Source organism: Sinohyriopsis cumingii, chromosome 2, assembly GCF_028554795.1.
Source record: "Sinohyriopsis cumingii isolate HCF-2022 chromosome 2, ASM2855479v2, whole genome shotgun sequence".
Lineage (NCBI taxonomy): Eukaryota > Metazoa > Mollusca > Bivalvia > Unionida > Unionidae > Sinohyriopsis > Sinohyriopsis cumingii.
Genome location: NC_142962.1, coordinates 71,762,806 through 71,784,789, shown reverse-complemented (window position 1 = coordinate 71,784,789; position 21,984 = coordinate 71,762,806). Strand labels below are relative to the sequence as shown.

Here is a 21,984-nt window from a genome sequence, read left to right as displayed (position 1 = left end):
GACTACTATGCTAGATTTACTATTCCATAATGCTGTATTAGGAATTTAGGTCCATTCATGTCATAGTCTACTTGTTGACTACTATGGCAGATTTACTATTCCATAATGCTGTATTAGGAAGTTAGGTCCATTCATGTCATAGTCTACTTGTTGACTACTATGCTAGATTTACTATTCCATAATGCTGTATTAGGAATTTAGGTCCATTCATGTCATAGTCTACTTGTTGACTACTATGCTAGATTTACTATTCCATAATGCTGTATTAGGAATTTAGGTCCATTCATGTCATAGTCTACTTGTTGACTACTATGCTAGATTTACTATTCCATAATGCTGTATTAGGAATTTAGGTCCATTCATGTCATAGTCTACTTGTTGACTACTATGGTAGATTTACTATTCCATAATGCTGTATGAGGAATTTAAGTCCATTAATGCCATAGTCTACTTGTTGACTACTATGGTAGATTTACTATTCCATAATGCTGTATTAGGAATTTAGGTCCATTAATGCCATAGTCTACTTGTTCAAGCAGAGGTAGTTTAATAAAATAAAAATCTTTACTTTTTAACTTAATTTTTAGATTCTTATTTATTAGATATATCTTAATCTATATATTAGGGTTATATAGTTTTGTAGAAACAAAAATATGCACTCTATGTTTAAATTGTTTGGATTTTAATCTGGCTTGTTTGTCTGCCTTTTCTACATTTAATCTTGAAATACCGCTGAAATGAGGGGTTGACTGTCATGCCATCTGTTTTTGTCCATACAGCATGTACATCTGATTTCGAATTTAATGCCATTTTTGGGGGTTCAAAATCAGTGACTGGCATATCCCTTAATACTTTCCCAGCTCAAATAATCTGATATACTTCCCGACTTTAAAAATAAATTGCCTTCATTACTATGATCAGCCAGCATTTGCTGAACTAAATCGACATCAAATGATGAACAATGCTAGTAATCAGCCATTTTGTGTCTTTTCGATAGCCCGTATTATAAACACGCATTTGTAAAATTCCTTTATGCAAGGTTCAAACTTTGACACAGTGCTTGTTACGGGGCCCAATGTGCCAATCAAATTTAGATTAACAACCATTCATGTTAAGCTGAAAAAACCAGAAATGTTAACAGTTAAAACAAAATACACATCATGAGATGTGCTTCAATAATTTTATCATTTCTACAAGTACTTTAAGAGTGAACTGATGGATAAAGTTGTATACTGTGCAGAGTACATTTTCATATGTGCAACTTGATATTAATTTGCCGGAGTTCTCGCACATCACTGCTTTCAAATTATGCATGAATCATGCAATCGCACTTCCTGGGAGAAACTTCGAATATGGCTCCTGACAGCATGTCAAGAGTAAATGTCTTTAAAATTATATACAGGCTCTTTTCTCTTAACCTGCAGGAGCCAAATTTAATCTAATATCAGTCTTTTGTATTGCTTTTATTGTCCATTACACTGGAATTCCATGGCAAAGAAGCATATCTACATTATTTATTCACTGCATTGGAAAGTTTTAAATTCCAAGGCCATTAGGCATGTAGACTACCTCAAAGCAATTTACAAGGTTTCAAAGTCTTCATCTACAACGGTGTGCGAGGAAATGGGCAGCATTCTCCATAACCAAAATCATTTTTCCCAAAGCTTTTATTGTAATGGTATGAAAACAATATGCAGTAGTTATGTAAGCTACTTACTGCGAACAACTTCATCAAGGCTTCTTGAACTGGTTTCTGTGCCTCACTTTTGATGGTTTCATCATACTCAAAACCTTGACTCGTCCAGTGACCAAAATGATTGGAGAATAACTTTCCACGCCAGAGTGCTTCCTGTTAAAGCAACAAATTTTCAGACACTAAAAAAGGTATTCCAAAAATGAAGAAAAAAACCCTACCTTATCAATGGAAAGCAAAATGGTATGTCAGGTCTAGTGAAAATGAAACTTTACAGCAAATTACAGACCCTGGACAAAAGAAATTGAATAAAAATGATGTTAGATTGTTCCATACTGCAAAGCTCAGGTCACAATAAAGTGGGAAATTTGTTATTTTATTCACTTCAAACTTAATTGGCACAATACTAAATCAAAGAAATATTTATTTTTATAAATATATGACATTAAAAGACCACTTCTGAATAGTTACTACAGTCAAACCTGCCCTAACAGTAGCTTTAATTGTTGTCCCCAGGTCTCAACAGCCATCCCTGTGAAAATATCCTCTATAAAAGTTATGTATAAAAGAGCCACCTGCATTCTGCTGTCAAAGGCCAGGTCGTTTCATGTGCACAAACTGTGCAAATGAACCAATTGTTTTCCAAAGAAAGGGATTGCTTAGACATGTGAATTGCTTCGTAAACATGCCTTATCTTTCTTATATTCATCCTACTCAAGTCAATCCATTAGTTAACTTTAAATTAGCTGTTATTTAAGAATCTGAATAAGATCACAATATTTTGCTTAGAAATCTGTTGTTGGGGTAAATTCTGAGGTAATTCGTCCCTCTTAAAGCCCCAACTGTCTCTTTGGGATGAGTGGGTGCACTGATTACAAAACAAAACGTATTCATCAGAAAAGATCAATAGAGAACTAATTTGTTTAATTAAAAACTTTACTGACAGTGTTTACTGTGTGATAACAGTTTGGGGATCAAAATAACAGTAAGCTCTTCCTATGTATAATGTGAAAGATCACATTTACCTTTCACTGCCGTTTTCAGATAATTGAACTGGAATTATTGTAAGCAGCAACAAAAAACACCTGACAAAAAACAAACAAAACAAAACAAAATGCAGCTAAGTATTATAACAGCATGGACAACTCAGCAGAGTTTGTATTTGCAAAAGACATTATGGTCCAAGAAATAACCAGACAGTCACAATATCTCTACAAGATCTTCATTAAATATCCAAGTTTGAAATGGAAAAAAGGAACACTTTGTTAAATTCTGCAAGAACACAGAACTGAGGATGAAAACTCGTGCACATTTGACAGCCAATACATAAGTGGAACAGCATCCGACTTAAAAGGCATCAAAAGATTTCGAAGCAAGGTGATCTGTCAATCATTGGGTTTAGACTTTCTATATTTGGCTATGGTCTGTAACTTCTAAGACAGTTGACTTCAGTTGCAATACACAAACAATTGAGCTAGCTACCTCCTTCCATATATAATAAAATACGCTACATGAAAAATGGACAGGGGAAACCTTAAAGAACAAATGAAATCCTTTTCTGCCTAAATGTATGAATGTTAAATTCATATGACGAATTATTTGAGTAGGAAATTATGCCAATTGCCTGAAATAATAATACTAATAGTAATAATAATGGTTATGGTATTTGGTATAGTATTTGTTTAAAGATGAAAAGATAAATCAGCATTCCGAGGTCACCTGTGTGCAAAGGCAAGTTGGGCCATGGGTGGCTGCCACAACAGATTTGACTGTTTCACTAAGACCTATTTATGACATAAAAAGAGCAAACTTACTCTCTGAAATGAGACCACCTTCCAATTAGGGCCACTTTTCCCAAGCTGACTGACAGTCTTAACTGAGAGGTGTTATGTATATTCCTTAATTACACTCCAAGCATTCAAGTTGCCATCATTCCATCTTCCGATCAGGCAAAATTTGACCTTTCTGTATATATTGAGACCAAAAGCTAAATCTGAGTACAGGACTATATTTAAATGTACGCCCAAGTAGCCCACTGTTGGAGCTTTCATGCGGCATATTTGTTCTTGAAAATCAAAAACTTTAAAAAAGCATGAAGGCTGTAGATAAAACAGAACAGGTTCCACAAATTGTCTCACCTGCATCTGTATGCTTGCCAATATAATCACTCTGACTTTTAAGAACTTTAATACCAAACTTCAATACTTCCGATGACAATGATGTCATCAATAGATGGCAGTAACGTTACAAAGGAGACGGAAAATTGTTACATTTGTGAGGTCTGATTGTTCACTACCAAGTGACTATTATTATATACCATGTACTGATTTGAATGGTACTGTAATGGTACTTATATACTCACATTATGTGCCAACTTGTCTGGGTCTATGTAGTCTGTTATGAGTAATCAGCAGAACAAGCGATGTAGACCATAATGTACTGGTGTGTTATGCAATGGCAGATCAGGGTCTATGTTGTTTGCAACTGGACTTGACTTATAAGTAAGCATACATTGTAACAACTTTTAAATGTGTCAATTTTCACAAAATGTTCAATCAATACTTAGAAATCAGGTACATTAACACAAGTTTATTATCAAAGGAAATTTTTTAATTTTATATGAAATGGTAGAGACACACATACTCTAGTAACTGGTCAATAACCTCTCACAATGTTTAAGAGGGTAACATAATAGGTCAATGAAATCAGTACCTCGTACTGAGATTTCTCTGTACTGAGTTCACACAAAGGAAGCTGGAATGGTAGAACAGTGACAGCTGGACGAGGCAGTGTAGCTGGATAACGGGCACCTTTACAAAGAATACACCTGAAATTGATGAACAATAAACAGATGAAGAATCGACTGTCCCCAGATATCAGAATGGCCCCAAGTAATGCAGCATTTGCTTTGAAAGACATTGTCTGAAATGAGCTGTAAGATAAACAACTCTTTAAAGAAATATAAGATGTGTACAATATAACCTTTTTTCTCTCTCCATTTATTCCTTTCCACTTTTCTTCTCTTCTTTACAAGCAAGCATGACTGACATGCACAAAACAAAAATTCAACTAGCTTCACAAATGATATCACAACAAGCACAGAGCAAATAAGGTAACAATTTATAAAATGTGTGCAATCTCGCATTTTTCAAGAGATAATTAACACTTAGTTTCAAATATCCAATAAAGTAGAAGGCAAGCAGAAAAAAGTATTAAACACCTGCTGAGACCCATCTGTACAGGCGATTCTTGGATACAGACATGTTCACTGTGACAGAGGCATATCAGTAACAACTCTAAAGTAAAGTGCCGATAAAGCATAATGGTATGTGGCAACAGTTGCCACAATTACTCTTGGAGCTAAATGAAACAGCAACCCATCACTTTATACTAATTATATTCCTCTAACTTTAACAATACATTTCAATACACATACAATACTTCCCCTTACACAAACAATACTTCACCATGCACTAACAAATATACTAACAATACTTTTCCTTACAACAACAATACTTTCCCTACACTAACAAAACTTCCACAAACACTAATACTTTCCCAAACATGAGCAATATTTCCATATACACTAACAATACTTTCAAATATGCTAACAATAATTCTCCCATGCACTAATACTTCCCCATATACAAACAATATTGCTATATATACTAATATTACTTTTCCATACATTAATAATACTTAAGCATACAGTAACAATACTTCCCCATGCACTAACCAATATACTATGTTACGTTTAGGCTCTTACATAACGTAACAAAAAAAAGAGTGAAAACAATATGCTTTGTAAATTTATTTCCCTGGAAAAACAAGGTAAAAATAAGAAAAAGAATTTACGGTTCTACAAATAAAATCCAAAAATAATTCAAGAATTAAAAAATAGAAGTTCTGGTAATGAAAAGTCCTAATGAAACTGAGTTCGAATCCCGATGAAATCTTAAATGGAAGGTGATGATGTATGCTGTGGTCAGTGTCATACTGATCTGTCAACAGTTCTTTGCCGAATCACAGAAAATAATATTCCAGTGTTTGAATTCTTTGTAAATTTCAATAACTGTCTTTGTCCAAGAATTAATTTAGAGCACAAATATTTCCAGGGAAAAATAATCTTTTGGAATCCAAATTTGAAGAAAACAAAATAATTAGCAAAAAAAACCTGATCACAACATAAAACACTTGGACTTCTCCAGTGTTAAGGCACAGAATGACTATTCTTTCTCAATACATCAATAATAAATCTAGCTATGGTGCAAAACAGATGCCTGGATGTGGGTCAATCCACTGAAAAAACCTGAGTTGTAAACTACTGCTACATGTTGTTTGTCATGTACTTCAAGTATGGCCTCGATTTCACTTTATGAATTTTACTGTGAGAAAGAATTTAAATTTTTTTTAAAAAAAGTTGTTTACTTCAAACCTCACTGATTTCTAAATTAAGGCCAGGAACTAGGTCAGCATTAGATACAAAGTTTCTATTATTAATGTTTATGAAAAATAGTCAGGATAATCTGAACTGAAATTTTGGAAAATGTCAAATCCTGTAAATAAAATTACATTAAAATAACATGTATTGGAATATATAAAAAATTAAAACTAACAAACAATTTAATTAAATTAAATTTAATATAAATTAAATCAAATATACATAACAACTAAAACTACTTTCCTATACTAACAATATTTATCCATATACTAAGAATACCTCCCCATGCACAAACAATATTTCTCCTTACACAAATACTTTTCCAGACACTAGCAATACTTCTCCATGCATTAACAAATACACTAAAAATACTTCCCCATACACTAACAATATGCTGCCATACATTAAGAATACCTCCCCTTACACTAGCAATATTTTCCCATACATTAATAATACTTCCCCATACACCAGCAATACTTTCCCATACATTAATAATGCTTCCCCTTAAACTAGCAACACCTTCCCATACATTAATAATACTTCCCCATATACCAGCAATACTTTCCCATACATTAATAATGCTTCCCCTTAAACTAGCAACACCTTCCCATACATTAATAATGCTTCCCCTTAAACTAGCAACACCTTCCCATACATTAATAATGCTTCCCCTTAAACTAGCAACACCTTCCCATACATTAATAATGCTTCCCCTTAAACTAGCAACACCTTCCCATACATTAATAATACTTCCCCTTAAACTAGCAACACCTTCCCATACATTAATAATGCTTCCCCTTAAACTAGCAACACCTTCCCATACATTAATAATGCTTCCCCATATACCAGCAATACTTTCCCATACATTAATAATGCTTCCCCTTAAACTAGCAACACCTTCCCATACATTAATAATACTTCCCCTTAAACTAGCAACACCTTCCCATACATTAATAATGCTTCCCCTTAAACTAGCAACACCTTCCCATACATTAATAATACTTCCCCTTAAACTAGCAACACCTTCCCATACATTAATAATACTTCCCCATATACCAGCAACACCTTCCCATACATTAATAATGCTTCCCCTTAAACTAGCAACACCTTCCCATACATTAATAATGCTTCCCCTTAAACTAGCAACACCTTCCCATACATTAATAATACTTCCCCATATACCAGCAACACCTTCCCATACATTAATAATGCTTCCCCTTAAACTAGCAACACCTTCCCATACATTAATAATGCTTCCCCTTAAACTAGCAACACCTTCCCATACATTAATAATGCTTCCCCTTAAACTAGCAACACCTTCCCATACATTAATAATACTTCCCCTTAAACTAGCAACACCTTCCCATACATTAATAATGCTTCCCCTTAAACTAGCAACACCTTCCCATACATTAATAATACTTCCCCTTAAACTAGCAACACCTTCCCATACATTAATAATGCTTCCCCTTAAACTAGCAACACCTTCCCATACATTAATAATGCTTCCCCATATACCAGCAATACTTTCCCATACATTAATAATGCTTCCCCTTAAACTAGCAACACCTTCCCATACATTAATAATGCTTCCCCTTAAACTAGCAACACCTTCCCATACATTAATAATACTTCCCCTTAAACTAGCAACACCTTCCCATACATTAATAATACTTCCCCTTAAACTAGCAACACCTTCCCATACATTAATAATGCTTCCCCTTAAAATAGCAACACCTTCCCATACATTTATAATGCTTCCCCTTAAACTAGCAACACCTTCCCATACAATAATAATACTTCCCCATATACCAGCAACACCTTCCCATACATTAATAATGCTTCCCCTTAAACTAGCAACACCTTCCCATACATTAATAATGCTTCCCCTTAAACTAGCAACACCTTCCCATACATTAATAATACTTCCCCATATACCAGCAACACCTTCCCATACATTAATAATGCTTCCCCTTAAACTAGCAACACCTTCCCATACATTAATAATGCTTCCCCTTAAACTAGCAACACCTTCCCATACATTAATAATGCTTCCCCTTAAACTAGCAACACCTTCCCATACATTAATAATACTTCCCCATATACCAGCAACACCTTCCCATACATTAATAATGCTTCCCCTTAAACTAGCAACACCTTCCCATACATTAATAATACTTCCCCTTAAACTAGCAACACCTTCCCATACATTAATAATGCTTCCCCTTAAACTAGCAACACCTTCCCATACATTAATAATACTTCCCCTTAAACTAGCAACACCTTCCCATACATTAATAATACTTCCCCATATACCAGCAACACCTTCCCATACATTAATAATGCTTCCCCTTAAACTAGCAACACCTTCCCATACATTAATAATGCTTCCCCTTAAACTAGCAACACCTTCCCATACATTAATAATACTTCCCCATATACCAGCAACACCTTCCCATACATTAATAATGCTTCCCCTTAAACTAGCAACACCTTCCCATACATTAATAATGCTTCCCCTTAAACTAGCAACACCTTCCCATACATTAATAATGCTTCCCCTTAAACTAGCAACACCTTCCCATACATTAATAATACTTCCCCTTAAACTAGCAACACCTTCCCATACATTAATAATGCTTCCCCTTAAACTAGCAACACCTTCCCATACATTAATAATACTTCCCCTTAAACTAGCAACACCTTCCCATACATTAATAATGCTTCCCCTTAAACTAGCAACACCTTCCCATACATTAATAATGCTTCCCCATATACCAGCAATACTTTCCCATACATTAATAATGCTTCCCCTTAAACTAGCAACACCTTCCCATACATTAATAATGCTTCCCCTTAAACTAGCAACACCTTCCCATACATTAATAATACTTCCCCTTAAACTAGCAACACCTTCCCATACATTAATAATGTTTCCCCTTAAACTAGCAACACCTTCCCATACATTAATAATGCTTCCCCTTAAACTAGCAACACCTTCCCATACATTAATAATGCTTCCCCTTAAACTAGCAACACCTTCCCATACATTAATAATGCTTCCCCTTAAACTAGCAACACCTTCCCATACATTAATAATACTTCCCCTTAAACTAGCAACACCTTCCCATACATTAATAATGCTTCCCCTTAAACTAGCAACACCTTCCCATACATTAATAATGCTTCCCCATATACTAGCAATACTTCAACAGAAAATAACAATACATTTACCAAGGAAGAAAATTAAGAAAGTTAAACAATACTGAGTGCCTCCTGAATGTAACTTTGTTAACAGAACACTGGCATGAATACTTCCCTGACAAAAAGACTTAGTAAAATTTCTGTCTAAAATCAGATTCACGTTTTTCTGGAAATATTCCAAGAAAAAGCAATTAAATCCTAGAGACAAACAGGTTTTTGAAGACTAACTGACAGCATTTTAAGGTTTCTATCTGTTTCAGTTAACGTTTTATATCAGATGCATGATCTAAATTCAAGCGAAGCTTTAATTTAAATGTATTGTACTACAGTTTCCTGTTAGACCATCTGACTTGTACCTCTATCTACATCTGACTAAATTAAAGCATAATATTGTTTATTTTGCATGAAAATGATTCATTTCTTTCAAATATTTTGAATTTTTAAACCAACCATGCAGACACTATTATATACATTCCCATTACTAGTGAACAGCTTGCCTAAGGCCAAAAAACAAAATGTGTGTATTTCCAGCTGGCTGACCATCTCTAACACTTTTTCCCCAGCATAAAATTTTTAACAAATAATAATAATTAAAACAAACAATTCCTGCAATTGATTTCTACACATAAGCCAGTTTTGCCCAGTTCTTGTAGCGCTTAGTACACTATATATATATATATATATATATATATATATATATATATATATATATATATATGTAAGTTTATTTAAAAACAATCCTACCTATTTAACCTAATTTTACACTCAATGTAACAGGAAACATATACTGGGGGGTGGGGTGGGGGGAAGCCTAATGTTCATCCCAAGCCGTAAATTTGGAACCAGGAATTCCTCTCCTTAATCAAGACTAGCTTCATCCAAATGCTTACTGAGATGCTGGATGAGTTATTTTTAAGTAGGAGGAAAGATCTAAGTGATGACCCAGTTTGCAAAACAGTTGCTTAGCAAAGTATATGAAGCATAGCAAACAGTACAAAACATACAAACTGATTCATCTGCCTAAAGACAGAAAAGCATGGGGGTTCACTATTATCAGCATATATCCAAGTAACCTGGACTAAGATGTAACGGGATTAACATTAGCCAGGTTGTTCACTTGAAATGGAAATAGATATGATACAGTTTGCATGGTAGTGTGGAAAGTTGGTTTAAAAATTTAAAATATATGGAAGAAGTAATCCTTTTTTTTAATGCAAATGTTAGCAACACTGTGCTTCCAATTTGTCACATTTAGATTGGGATCCAAGTTGCAGAGGGCCGAAAATAAAACTATAAAATACGACTCTAAAGAATGATGATGCTTAAATCACTGAAATATCAAATTATAATTCCACAATCTAATTATACAGCATACAGATGTTTATGTCCAATGTATGTGACAGCAGTGGACAGGCCCCCCCCCCATAAATGCATTCTAAAGACTTGATAATATATAATTCATGACACAGAACATTCAGTTCATAAATGTCGATTTGTATCCTTTCAACCAACAATGATGAATAGTCCTCTTATTATCCTTAATAGACAAGGTTTCACTATATTTATGAGAAATCACCAAAATACCTCAACTGCTGTGGGTTCTCATTCACTCCCACTATAAAATAGTAGTCCGATTTTCCTTTGGCCTGGAATAAAAGGAATAACAAAAAAGGGTTACTTTAGAATACCTTACATGGGATGGATGAAAAACAGTCTGAAATTCAGCACAATATAGCGAAAAGTATATGAGACTGAGGCAAAGTGAACACTTATTTGTTACTGATGTGTGTTAGAAAGAATGGCACTGAAATGCACCCAAGATATGCTCAATTTCTTCAGCAAAGCCAACTCATATTTATGACAAAATTGTCATACTGTATTATCTTATCAGAGACTGGACTGATTTATTACTATTATTAATTGTCCTTTAGGTTCCTTCAGATACACTGTTATTCCAGAAATCTTTGTTCTCATTTCCCCATTATTATTCATTTTTGTGAGGAATTAATCCTAGTTTCATTATGCAAAAAAGACGAGTGCAAAAACCCTGATGAATTTACCAAGTAAGATGCCAAATGCTTGTGAAAAACATAATACAGTACAGTTGTAACTAATTAGAGCTCTCATCCTTATAACGTCCCTCATTATAATGGGATTCCAGATGTAATGGATGTAACTACCATTATGGACCTCATGACCAAACTCATTCCAGTCTATAAAATAAGGGTTGAAAGAAGATGAGGCGAAACTATGTCGTGTATCTTTATTTTCAATTGCGACACCATTGTTCTATATATTATGATATTCTCAGTATATCACAGTTCTCTGCATAATACGGTTCAGTACATTACACAATCGGCATTAATGGATCCTGACTAACATTTTATAATGGGGGGGGAGAGAGATGTATCATAAGGACACAGTGAAGTATTAACACATTAACCCCTGGAGGTTTTTGTTGTTTTCGTCTGAAATTCGAGTAGGAAACACATTTTGAAAGCTATTTTTGAATACATCCTAAAACACCAACTTCCGGGTGATCTTCCAATAACATACTGCCTAGTTGTGTTAGAAACACCGTTTTTCATTGGCTATTTGGCTCGCGCATGAGCAGAAGGGTAAAAGTTGGAGGTCTTTTTTTGTTTAACGGACCCATTATTTCCATATAGAGACCACCCTTTTTTCCAAATTCCCATCTTATCCTACTTTTTGCAAAGGTTCATCTGTCTGTTTGCAGTTCATACCGGTCTGCCTTAGATCTGAGACCCAAAAGTCTAAAATCCAGACACAAAATTGGACTTCGACCACGGGCAAATTTTGGGTAGAAAATAATCGGGTCCAAAAAATGAGGGTTTCCCCTCTGTATTTTGTAGTGCAACTAGAAATTCCAGATTATTTGGTATCATTGTAGAGCTACATCTCTCTACCTTTCTATAATACCACCCACTTGAGTGTATCATACATGACCTTGATGCTACAGAGTTTGGCAGTAGCCTACTACCTCCTGCCACGTAAACTCATCACCAGGGGTTAATGTGTTAATACACATTTTGCAAATAGACTAATTCCCTGGTATTCCCCATAACTCTAGTAAATGAACAGGGATATGTCCATGGAACAAAAATTAAAATGTCAATGGAAATTTCTGTGCAGGAACCATTTTTTTTCCTTCTTTATTTTACAGTCACAGTGATCTTTGACCTTTTAATCTCCAAATCAACAGGCTTCTTCCTTACCCTAAGTGCAAGCCATCCACTGAGTTTGGTCAGGCTGTGATGTAACTAATGTTAATGTGCACAAACCATCTTCTTCCTTCAGTCACAGTGACCTTTGCTTACATTTTTTCTACCCAAAAATCAATAGCTTCCTTCTTACCCTAAATGCAAGCCATTCACAAAAATGTAATGTAGAACTGAAGTTATTGTGCACAAGTTTTTATTTTTATTCCATGTCAGTGACCTTGACATTTACACACCAAATCAATACAGTTCTTCCCCACTCCAAGTCATCCACAAAGTTTTGTAACCATAGATGATGGAGGACAAGACATTATGCAGAAATGGTTTTTTCTCTTCAGTCTTAGTTACCTTTAAAGCCCAAAACTAATAGGGTTCTTCTTACTCAAGCAATCCACAAAGTTTGGTAACTGTGGATGGTGGACGACTAGTGTTCATTTTGTGAAAACCAAATTAACAACAGATGGATGAGGACACAAAGATGGACAACATCATTAACGCGATATGTACCTTTTTATGGCAAGCATATAATAAAAAGTTGATTCTTGTAAAAAAAGTTTACAAATAACCTTGTGTATCTTACTGAATTCCATGAAAGATGAATGCTACTCACATATGACTTGGTGTTGGCAACTTGAACCCATGTCAGACCAAAGTTTCTATTCAACATGCGCACAATTCCGGCAGAATCCATGTAAATGGGAGTGCCTTCTGATGAAAAACTGCGAGAAAAAAAGGTTTAAGTGAACCCAGTAGAACTGAATCTTTCTTTTTACAGCAACATAGCTAAATTTGCTATAAAAAAAACAGCAGAACTTTGAAAACTCAAAGTACTTGGGGTCCAAGTATTGGAGCTTTTGGTTTCTCAAGAGTACAGGCAAGAAAATACTTATCCTAGGACTAAGAAAGTCATTTGCGACATGCAGTGTAGTTGAGTTTGTGATGCTCAAGTTATGGTTTTACTCAATTTGACTCAATTTTACTCAATCTATAAGACTCAAGGCAATCTGAAAGTGGTTCTTACTTTGTTGCCAAATCAGGCCTGGCATTGAAATTTTAAAAAACACTGATGTGGACACAAAATTACTGACAGGGTATTAATAAAGCATTCATAACCTTTCATTCACAAGCCATACATTGCACAATTCACTCAGATGTCATACATTACACAACTCATTCAAACTCCAAAACTTACAGTTTGTTCACATGCCATACACTACACAACTCATTCAAACTCCAAAACTTACAGTTTGTTCACATGCCATACACTGCACAACTCATTCACAAGCCATACATTACACAACTCATTCAAACTCCAAAAATTACAGTTTGTTCACATGCCATACACTACACAACTCATTCACAAGCCATACATTACACAACTCAATCACAAGCCATACTTTACACAACTCTTTCACAAGTTATACATTATATAACTCATTCGCAAGCCAAACATTAACCATTATCTGCTTTGACACAGATACAGTGAACAGTTTTACACACTTAATAATGACTGCCAGAGATGCCGAGAAACTGCAAAGGAAGAATTCCAATTTTTATAACCTAAAAATTGGGCAAAAAGTTGTCTAAAGTGCTAGCCTTTACCAATCACTGGCATCTCACTTCTATCCAAATGGGTTAAGGTCTCTGGTTCCACCAACATTGCTATGTGAGAAAGCTTGCAAGTAGAAATGCCAGCAGGTATCTGGGTACTTGCCCGTTGATAATATCCTGGTAAATAAAATAAGCCATGAAACACCTCTTTATTTTATACAAGTCTTCTGCCAGTATTTGTAAAAGCAGCGCTCATTTTGTTTTAAGTTGACAGTCCGTTTGATTGAGCTGCAAATACATGTACATTTTCAGTGACAAGCTGAGGTATGTCTCTTCCAGTAAATAACTGACCATAATCCCATAGCTTGATTTCCCATGTGACAACTTTCTGATTAAAGCCGTGAGTGTGGTACAGTGGCAAAATAACAGAGGATGACTATTTGATCTTGACACACAATTGACATGAGTTTAGATATAACCCTGAATAGACGAGATAAATTGTACAATAAAAGTGTTACTTACAAAGCTCAAGTTCAGTCTCTAAAAAAACAATCTGCATGTGACAGTGGGGCAAAAGAAAGGGAGTCAAATGATATTCATGATGACTAGACCACAATGAAACACTCGACAAGGAAGAAGGGATTTCAGAACTTCATCAGAAAATGAGTAAGAATTTTTGGATTTTGTACCAGATGACATTAGGTAGTGAAATTTATAGGATACTATGAATTTTAAAAAATGCTGACTTAACTTCAGTTTTGTACATATTTAATACAATTTCCCATTGATCGGGTACTTGGGTAACCAATCATTAGGACTGATGGATTCCTGATCAAAGTTTTCTAAAATTTCGACAGATTTACTTGCCAGTAGCTTCCCATGAGTTGGTGGTTCTTATCAGGGTTTTCAAGAGTTCTTCTAAACCAGTTATTATTGGCTGCCATGTACGAAAAATGGCATGAAATCCAAAACAATGAGAACATAACCTAATGATCCGCTAACCTTGAAGACAGTCATGAAACAATTTTACTGGATAAAGTGAGTGATTTGGATTTTTAACATAGCTTTAACAATTTATCAGTCACATCACTAAGATGTTTGCAGTGCAGCAGTTTATAGTGATGTCTAGCACTGGGACATCACGCTGCTGACATGTCCCACCCAGCCACATTATCATGACACCAGGCTGACCAGTCTCAACACTAACCTCTAAATGCTGAGCACCTAGTGCAGCAGCTGTTATTACCCATTTTTTTTTAAAAGTCTTTGGTACGACTCAGCCAGGGTTCTAACCCACGACCTCCTGCATCCAAGGCGGATGCTCTAACTGCTAGACCACCAGAGTGGTCCAATGCTGGATTAAAATATTTCACATAATAAAGAAACAATAAAGATGTACACCATCTAAATTGCCTTAAGAACTGACTTATTATCAACAACAAATGGTTATGTCACTACCATATATATATATATACTCATATTTAAATCGGGGCCAACTGTAAACTGCACAGACCTAGATTTGCCATCACATCTGCACCTAGATCTAGTCTATGTAGTTTGTTATGATTAATAATGAGAAGAAAAAAATATATACCCTGATCTGACATTACATAATGTGATGGTAGATCTAGGTCTATGTAGTATGTTATGATTAATAATGAGAAGAAAAAAATATACACCCTGATCTGACATTACATAATGTGATGGCAGATCTAGGTCTATGTAGTATGTTATGATATAGTCCTGGATCTGTGTGCGCATTATGCAACAACAGATCTAGGTCTCTGTTGTTTTCAGTTGGGCCCAATTTATACAAAAGTATATAGAGTGACTAATTTAGTCATCTTGATTATGATATGGCTTAGCATGAATCGGGATTAAACAAAATACTTAATGTTAAAGCCTAAAGAGAAAATGATCTCATTCATTAAATATTAATAATATATTTAATATGCATGTTTTTGACCAAGATTTTTGATATTTTATAGCTCAGGGATATATAACAGATCATCCAACAACCATAGATTCTAATACTGTCTGAATTCGCTTACCTAAAAACTTCTTTCATTTGACTAAACTGCATCCATAGACACAAATGTCAATTAACTAAACTGCATCCATAGACACAAATGTCCTTTGTAATATAATGGAACTGAATGACAAAACCCCAACATTAAACAAAGGAAAATGAAGAAAATCTAATGTAATCTTCCAAAACTATTAAGTGGCAATGAAATTTGTGAGTGACATGATGATGAGGGATGGACATTGGTGTGTGTGTGTGTGTCTATATATATATATATATATATATATATATATATATATATATATATATATATATATATATATATATTTATTTATATATATATATATATATCCCCTCTATAGGTATGGTGAGGACAACCATATTTTCCATCATCTATAAATTTTACTCTTCATTTATTTATCAAGACTCCAGCACACAGTGGCCACAAATTGTAAATATAACATCCACTGGTATAACAACTTAAGTTCATCCCTTGTGACAAGTAACATCTGTAACAAAAAAAAGTATATCCAAAACTATACATACCCAGCCCAACTAATTGTTGCCTTTGAGGATATTGGCAGTGGCTCCCCTTTCAATACAGACCTCTGTTTTCCATCTACATAGAGAAGTGACACAGCAAGACACTGGTCTCCTGGGAGACCTGTAAAAGTATAAATCAGAGTAAATTTTTGATTCAATAACGTGCAATATTCTTACATTAATGTACCATATCTACAATCAAAATTTTGTACTTACAACCACACAGCTGAAACATCATAAGCAAAAAACAATGAAAATGCACTAAAACAACTTTTATCTCTTTTTGAAAAGTACATAAAACCCACAACTTTCAACATTTCGATGAACCAACTTGGCCATTTCTGTAAAACAAAGATAGTCACGATCCACATTGACTTTGAAGTTGCAAATGGGAAATGACTCATGACACTTCAGATGAATCCATATGCCCTATGCACTGTATCATTTTCACTAAAATATTAAGTTTGGAGCCCTGTGGAGATGAACAATTAGTTGGTGATGGCCAGATTAAAGGCAAAGGAAGTGAAGCAGTTGCACTTGGGCAAGGAAGTGAGATGGTAGTTAACATAAGGGGAAAGGGGCCAAACTTTAAAAACAATTACTACCACCTTAATCTTATATTGGGGGAGGCCATGCCTAACAGGTTAGCTAAGCACAAATTAAATGACCTAATTTATATTGCAGTAGTATTATATATATTATCAGTAGTGTAACTTGGTTCTCACTAAAATTAAATTCTTAGTAACCACTTTTTTTGACAAGCTATCAATCTATGGGATGTTCAAAATATTAAGGGGCACCACCAACCTTCCAAAGATTGAAAGACCAAATAGTTCATATGTGGAACAATATGTATATCACAGGCTGTGAATCATAAATTGTATCAATACAGGCGTATCGTTTCACCCCTAGATTTCAGATTGGTCCCACCATAGTTTAGGAACATCTAGACATCATAAGAAGTCTTCTGGTGATAATCCCATGCTGATACGACTTTTCATTCAGTAGTATCATCATTTTTATTTAGGACAAACTCATACAAAGCCTTCTACTAAAGACCTCATGTTAATATATATGATCATCCATTCAAAAGAAACAATAACTAGATTTCCATATTGGATTTCCAAGAAGAACCATTTTGAGTTAGGAGCAATCATATATAAGAATTCGTCCATTGAAAACCTCTTGTCAATACGACTTTCTGTTTAGGCCAACTGTACTTGAGAAACTGACTCTATTACTGAAGTATGGGAAAAGTTAATGTGCTGTGAAACTTGAAGAATTATGAGCAAGCAAGTTGCTCATGTTTATATAACCTGTTTCTTCTGCATAATGAAGACGAGATCATAATAAAAGAAAGGGCAAAATCAGAGTGCAATGACTGGTAAATATGCATATCATCTTTTGATGGCCATAATACATTCTTGGCCTCACAGCAAATCCAATAAAAATTGAAATAGTTACATTAAACGAATACTGCCATGTACTGAAAATGAAAAAGGCAAATAACTTACAAATCTAGTGATGGGAATTGGTCAGAAATTCATAATCGATAATCGGTTCCACTTAACCAACTGATAATCGATTATAATCGGTTACTAAAAGCAAATTTTAATTTTTGTTTGTTATTCTGTTATATATCAATAGTTCAAGATGTTAGTAAATGTACAGGAGTAATCTCTTTTAATGACATGTATTCTTTAACCTGATAATAATATTACATTTTTGTCTATTGTGTTGTGTGTTATTTTTGTTCTACATCATTGTTAAATGAACACAACTTTTTATGGCTGATAAGTCATACACAACTGAAATACTGCTACAATCCCCCAAAATCCTTTCATTCATATGTGATGTGTCTATAATTTTACGTGTAGAAGGACATGGTTTTCTTGTTTGTCATTGTTTACAAATACTACAAATAATGTTGCATTTAAAACCGAAACAAATCATCAAAATGTGTTTAAATTTATTAACTCAACTATTTAACAACTTGATCATGTAATAATGGCTATATGTTCCTAATTATGAAATTTTGCACCTATGAAATATATGGTTTTATATTTGTAGTTGTGAAGGGAATTAATAAATTTCAGGTCATCTTTAGCGGCTGGGAGTTTTACTAACCTTTGTGCTTTGCATACAACTAAAAAGTAGTCTCCCTTTGCATACAACTAAAAAGTAATCTCCCTTTACACATAATCGATTATGGAATTTCACAATTGATTATCTTATTGGTTCGCTCAACCAACTGATGATCAATTATAATCGATAATCGGAACAACACTATACAAATCACAGATATTTATCAGTATTTGCATCTTCTGACTATGGCAATCATACACATAGGTACCCAGTTTTAGAGTGAGCAATTAAAACCTGCAAGAAAGTTATGTTCACAAAATTCTGTCTAAAACTGTCTTCAATAACAGGACAAATGGGCAATGACTGAAACAAAGACTGTAAGAGCACAGTGATTTGTCAATCTTCAGATGATAACAATATGTACCAAGTTTCATGGATAATACAACTAACTGCACTTACAATATTTTTTTTTCTTCACAGAAGCACTGATTTGTCATGTGCATCTTTAGATGATTACCGTAACATGGACCAAGTTTCACTGTGATCAATCAAAATCTGTTAGACTATTTGTGCTCACAAGATTCTGTCATACACTGCATTTGGCTGCAAATCAAATTGGCAATAACTCTGATAAAACTTGTAGGAGTAACATCATTTGGTGATATGCATCTCCCTAGTGATGACCATAATATTTACGAAGTTTCATGGCAATCCGTCAAAAACTGCAGAAATGGATGCGCTAATCAGATTGTGTGCTGGCTGGAAAGGACAGACAGACAGACATGCACATAGATGACAAAGTGATTGCTATACCAAGCTTCCATAAAGGAAGACAAAAAAGGACACTATCATTGTCTTATTAAAAAATAATAAGTCAGTAATAAAATTTACATGTAACTATGACTTCATTTAAGAACTGCCAAATATGAATGAAAAGTTGCTCTGGGTGAGAAAGATTTATGCAAATAAGAGGAGGAACACTTAAGCAAAGAGAGCCTGAGTCTAGTGTTATCGATTATGCTTACCCATTCCACTGTGATAAATGACCACAAGCTGGTTGCCATGGGCAGCCATACAAACAACTGGACCGGGAATGCTTAAGAGGTCTCTCTGAATACCAGATATTGTGAACAGGCGAACATTTCTCTTGTCCGTTGCAACAGCAACCCAGCCCTCACCCAACGTTATTGCCTGAGAGGTTTAAAACAAAATATAAACAGGATAATTTTATATTTAACAGTGTCTTTTTGTACCCTAACTTTAGTGTTAGTTCTCAAAAATTCTTCTATTTTTACAAGTCTGTTTACAAGTTTACATTTGTTACGATTACTCATTTTTTCTAAATCACAACAATGAGCTATCATCAACATTAATGAAAAAGATGACATGAACACAGATTTTCAAGTATCTAAAGGCATCTCAGTTCTAAAACAAAATTTAATAAATTGTTTTTTTTTCCAGTTTGGAACCGATTTTCAAAAATTCAATCAAATATTTTGTGAACAGAGCAAAACACAAACTTAAAATACCAGAATGAATTAATACTTTATGTCTAACAGTGCCTCTAATGGCTTTGCTATTACAACTAATTAACATTGAATTATATGGCAAAGTGTTATCACAGTAATCAAATACTGCAATTTCAAATGTGCATGGAATGTCCAGAATTTGTCCCGATAGCAAAATTTATGTTGACTGAATGTACCATCATTAAAACCAGAGCCAGCCCCTAATGGATGAAAAGAGAATCAAACAGTTCAGTCATCCTCTAAACATGGGAAAAATAAATCTAATTTTCACTAAACTTTTATTTATAACCAAGATTTTTACACTCCTGCAGAACAAAAGCAAGCGGTATGTTTGATTATAATAGCAAATCCCACCACCCCTGCAATTTAAATGATTTTGTTCCAGTCAGTGTTAGCATTACATTGACAAGTGTCCTGTACATATAGGAGTCATCTGAAGCTACTGTCTGCATTTATGCCATGAAAATAAAAATGATTAATGGGGGGGGGAGGGTGTGACCACCATATTTTTCATTTTTATTCCAAGCAGTATTATGTCTTAAAAATGCAAAGAAATAACAAAATTCAAATAATCTGAAACAATCTCATTCTCGTTTTCTTGCCTTTTCTTCCATTAAGCACATGACAATATTTTTATGGAGGAGTGCCAGCAGGGATTTGAAAGGACTGAAGCAAGATTTTGTTGTTCAACAATCTTAAAAGGCCCTAACTATAAGAAAAATGAGTAGATATCTAATTAGTTTCCAAACAGAATATAATAGATTCAAATGTTTAACATTCAAATCTGTTGAGCTTCAATCGTAAGTAACCATGTTGTTTTAAGACTTCAAAAACAACCACTAAATAGCAAAGGAGTACAATCTATACTTGCTTATAAGCTGAATCCATCGCTAAACTGCATGGACCAAGATCTTCCATCATATGATGTGCCGGCAGCTCTAGGTGTATGCAGTTTGTTAGGAGTGACCAGTGCAACAAACAACATACACCCTGATCTTCTGCTGAACTGTTTGATGACAGCTCAGGGTCTATGTTATGTTACTTATAAGTGAGTAAAAATAGTAAAGATAAGCTAAGAAAGTTTAATTGAATAAATCTTTCTTCATATCACTGCAATATTAATTTTAGAAAGAAATGCAGTGGACTAGACCCAATGTCAAGCTACACTGTAAACACTACATGCATCTTTCAATGAGCCATGAAGTTCAACAGGGCCAATTACCTTAGCTGGTAAGGAAGCTGATGGCGATGCAAGAGAACAATGCAATTTTTAGAATAAATTTTCAGCTGTTTAATTTTATGCAAAATTTTTAAGCTGATTTTTAAGTTGATATTCACTGCTGACTCCTAGGAGCAAGTTTGTATGATTAACTTTATTATTTCTTTTCAATATATCTTAATATACTACTTTATTGCATAAAACTTATAACAATATACTTATCTCCTCATTTTAAATTTACTGAATAATGTATGGATAGACCTCAGCATGAGGAATAGATGGAAAGGTAGGGAAATGTGTATTTTTTTTCTTCAACTTGATGCTTTCATGGAAAATGAAATTTGAACACAAATCTTCATTCAGAAATGAAGGAAAAAAAACTCACCTCATACATGCTGAATACAAAATGAGATGAGCAAGAAAACAGCCCTTGTTCAATATAGTCCTTACATAA

At 34.4% G+C, this 21,984-nt stretch overlaps 1 protein-coding gene across 1 annotated transcript in view; it reads right to left on the bottom strand.

Annotated features, from left to right (window-relative positions):
* LOC149805146 (WD repeat and HMG-box DNA-binding protein 1-like) overlaps window positions 1-21,984 on the bottom strand; it is a 116,053-nt gene that overhangs the window by 32,523 nt on the left and 61,546 nt on the right. The window contains exons 15-20 of the mRNA XM_089947826.1: window positions 19,808-19,973; window positions 16,701-16,818; window positions 13,188-13,296; window positions 10,923-10,984; window positions 4,406-4,520; window positions 1,718-1,849 (exon numbers count right to left, since the gene is read on the bottom strand). Of these exons, the coding sequence (XP_089803952.1) occupies window positions 1,718-1,849; window positions 4,406-4,520; window positions 10,923-10,984; window positions 13,188-13,296; window positions 16,701-16,818; window positions 19,808-19,973 (702 nt within the window). The remainder of the gene's footprint in view (window positions 1-1,717; window positions 1,850-4,405; window positions 4,521-10,922; window positions 10,985-13,187; window positions 13,297-16,700; window positions 16,819-19,807; window positions 19,974-21,984) is intronic.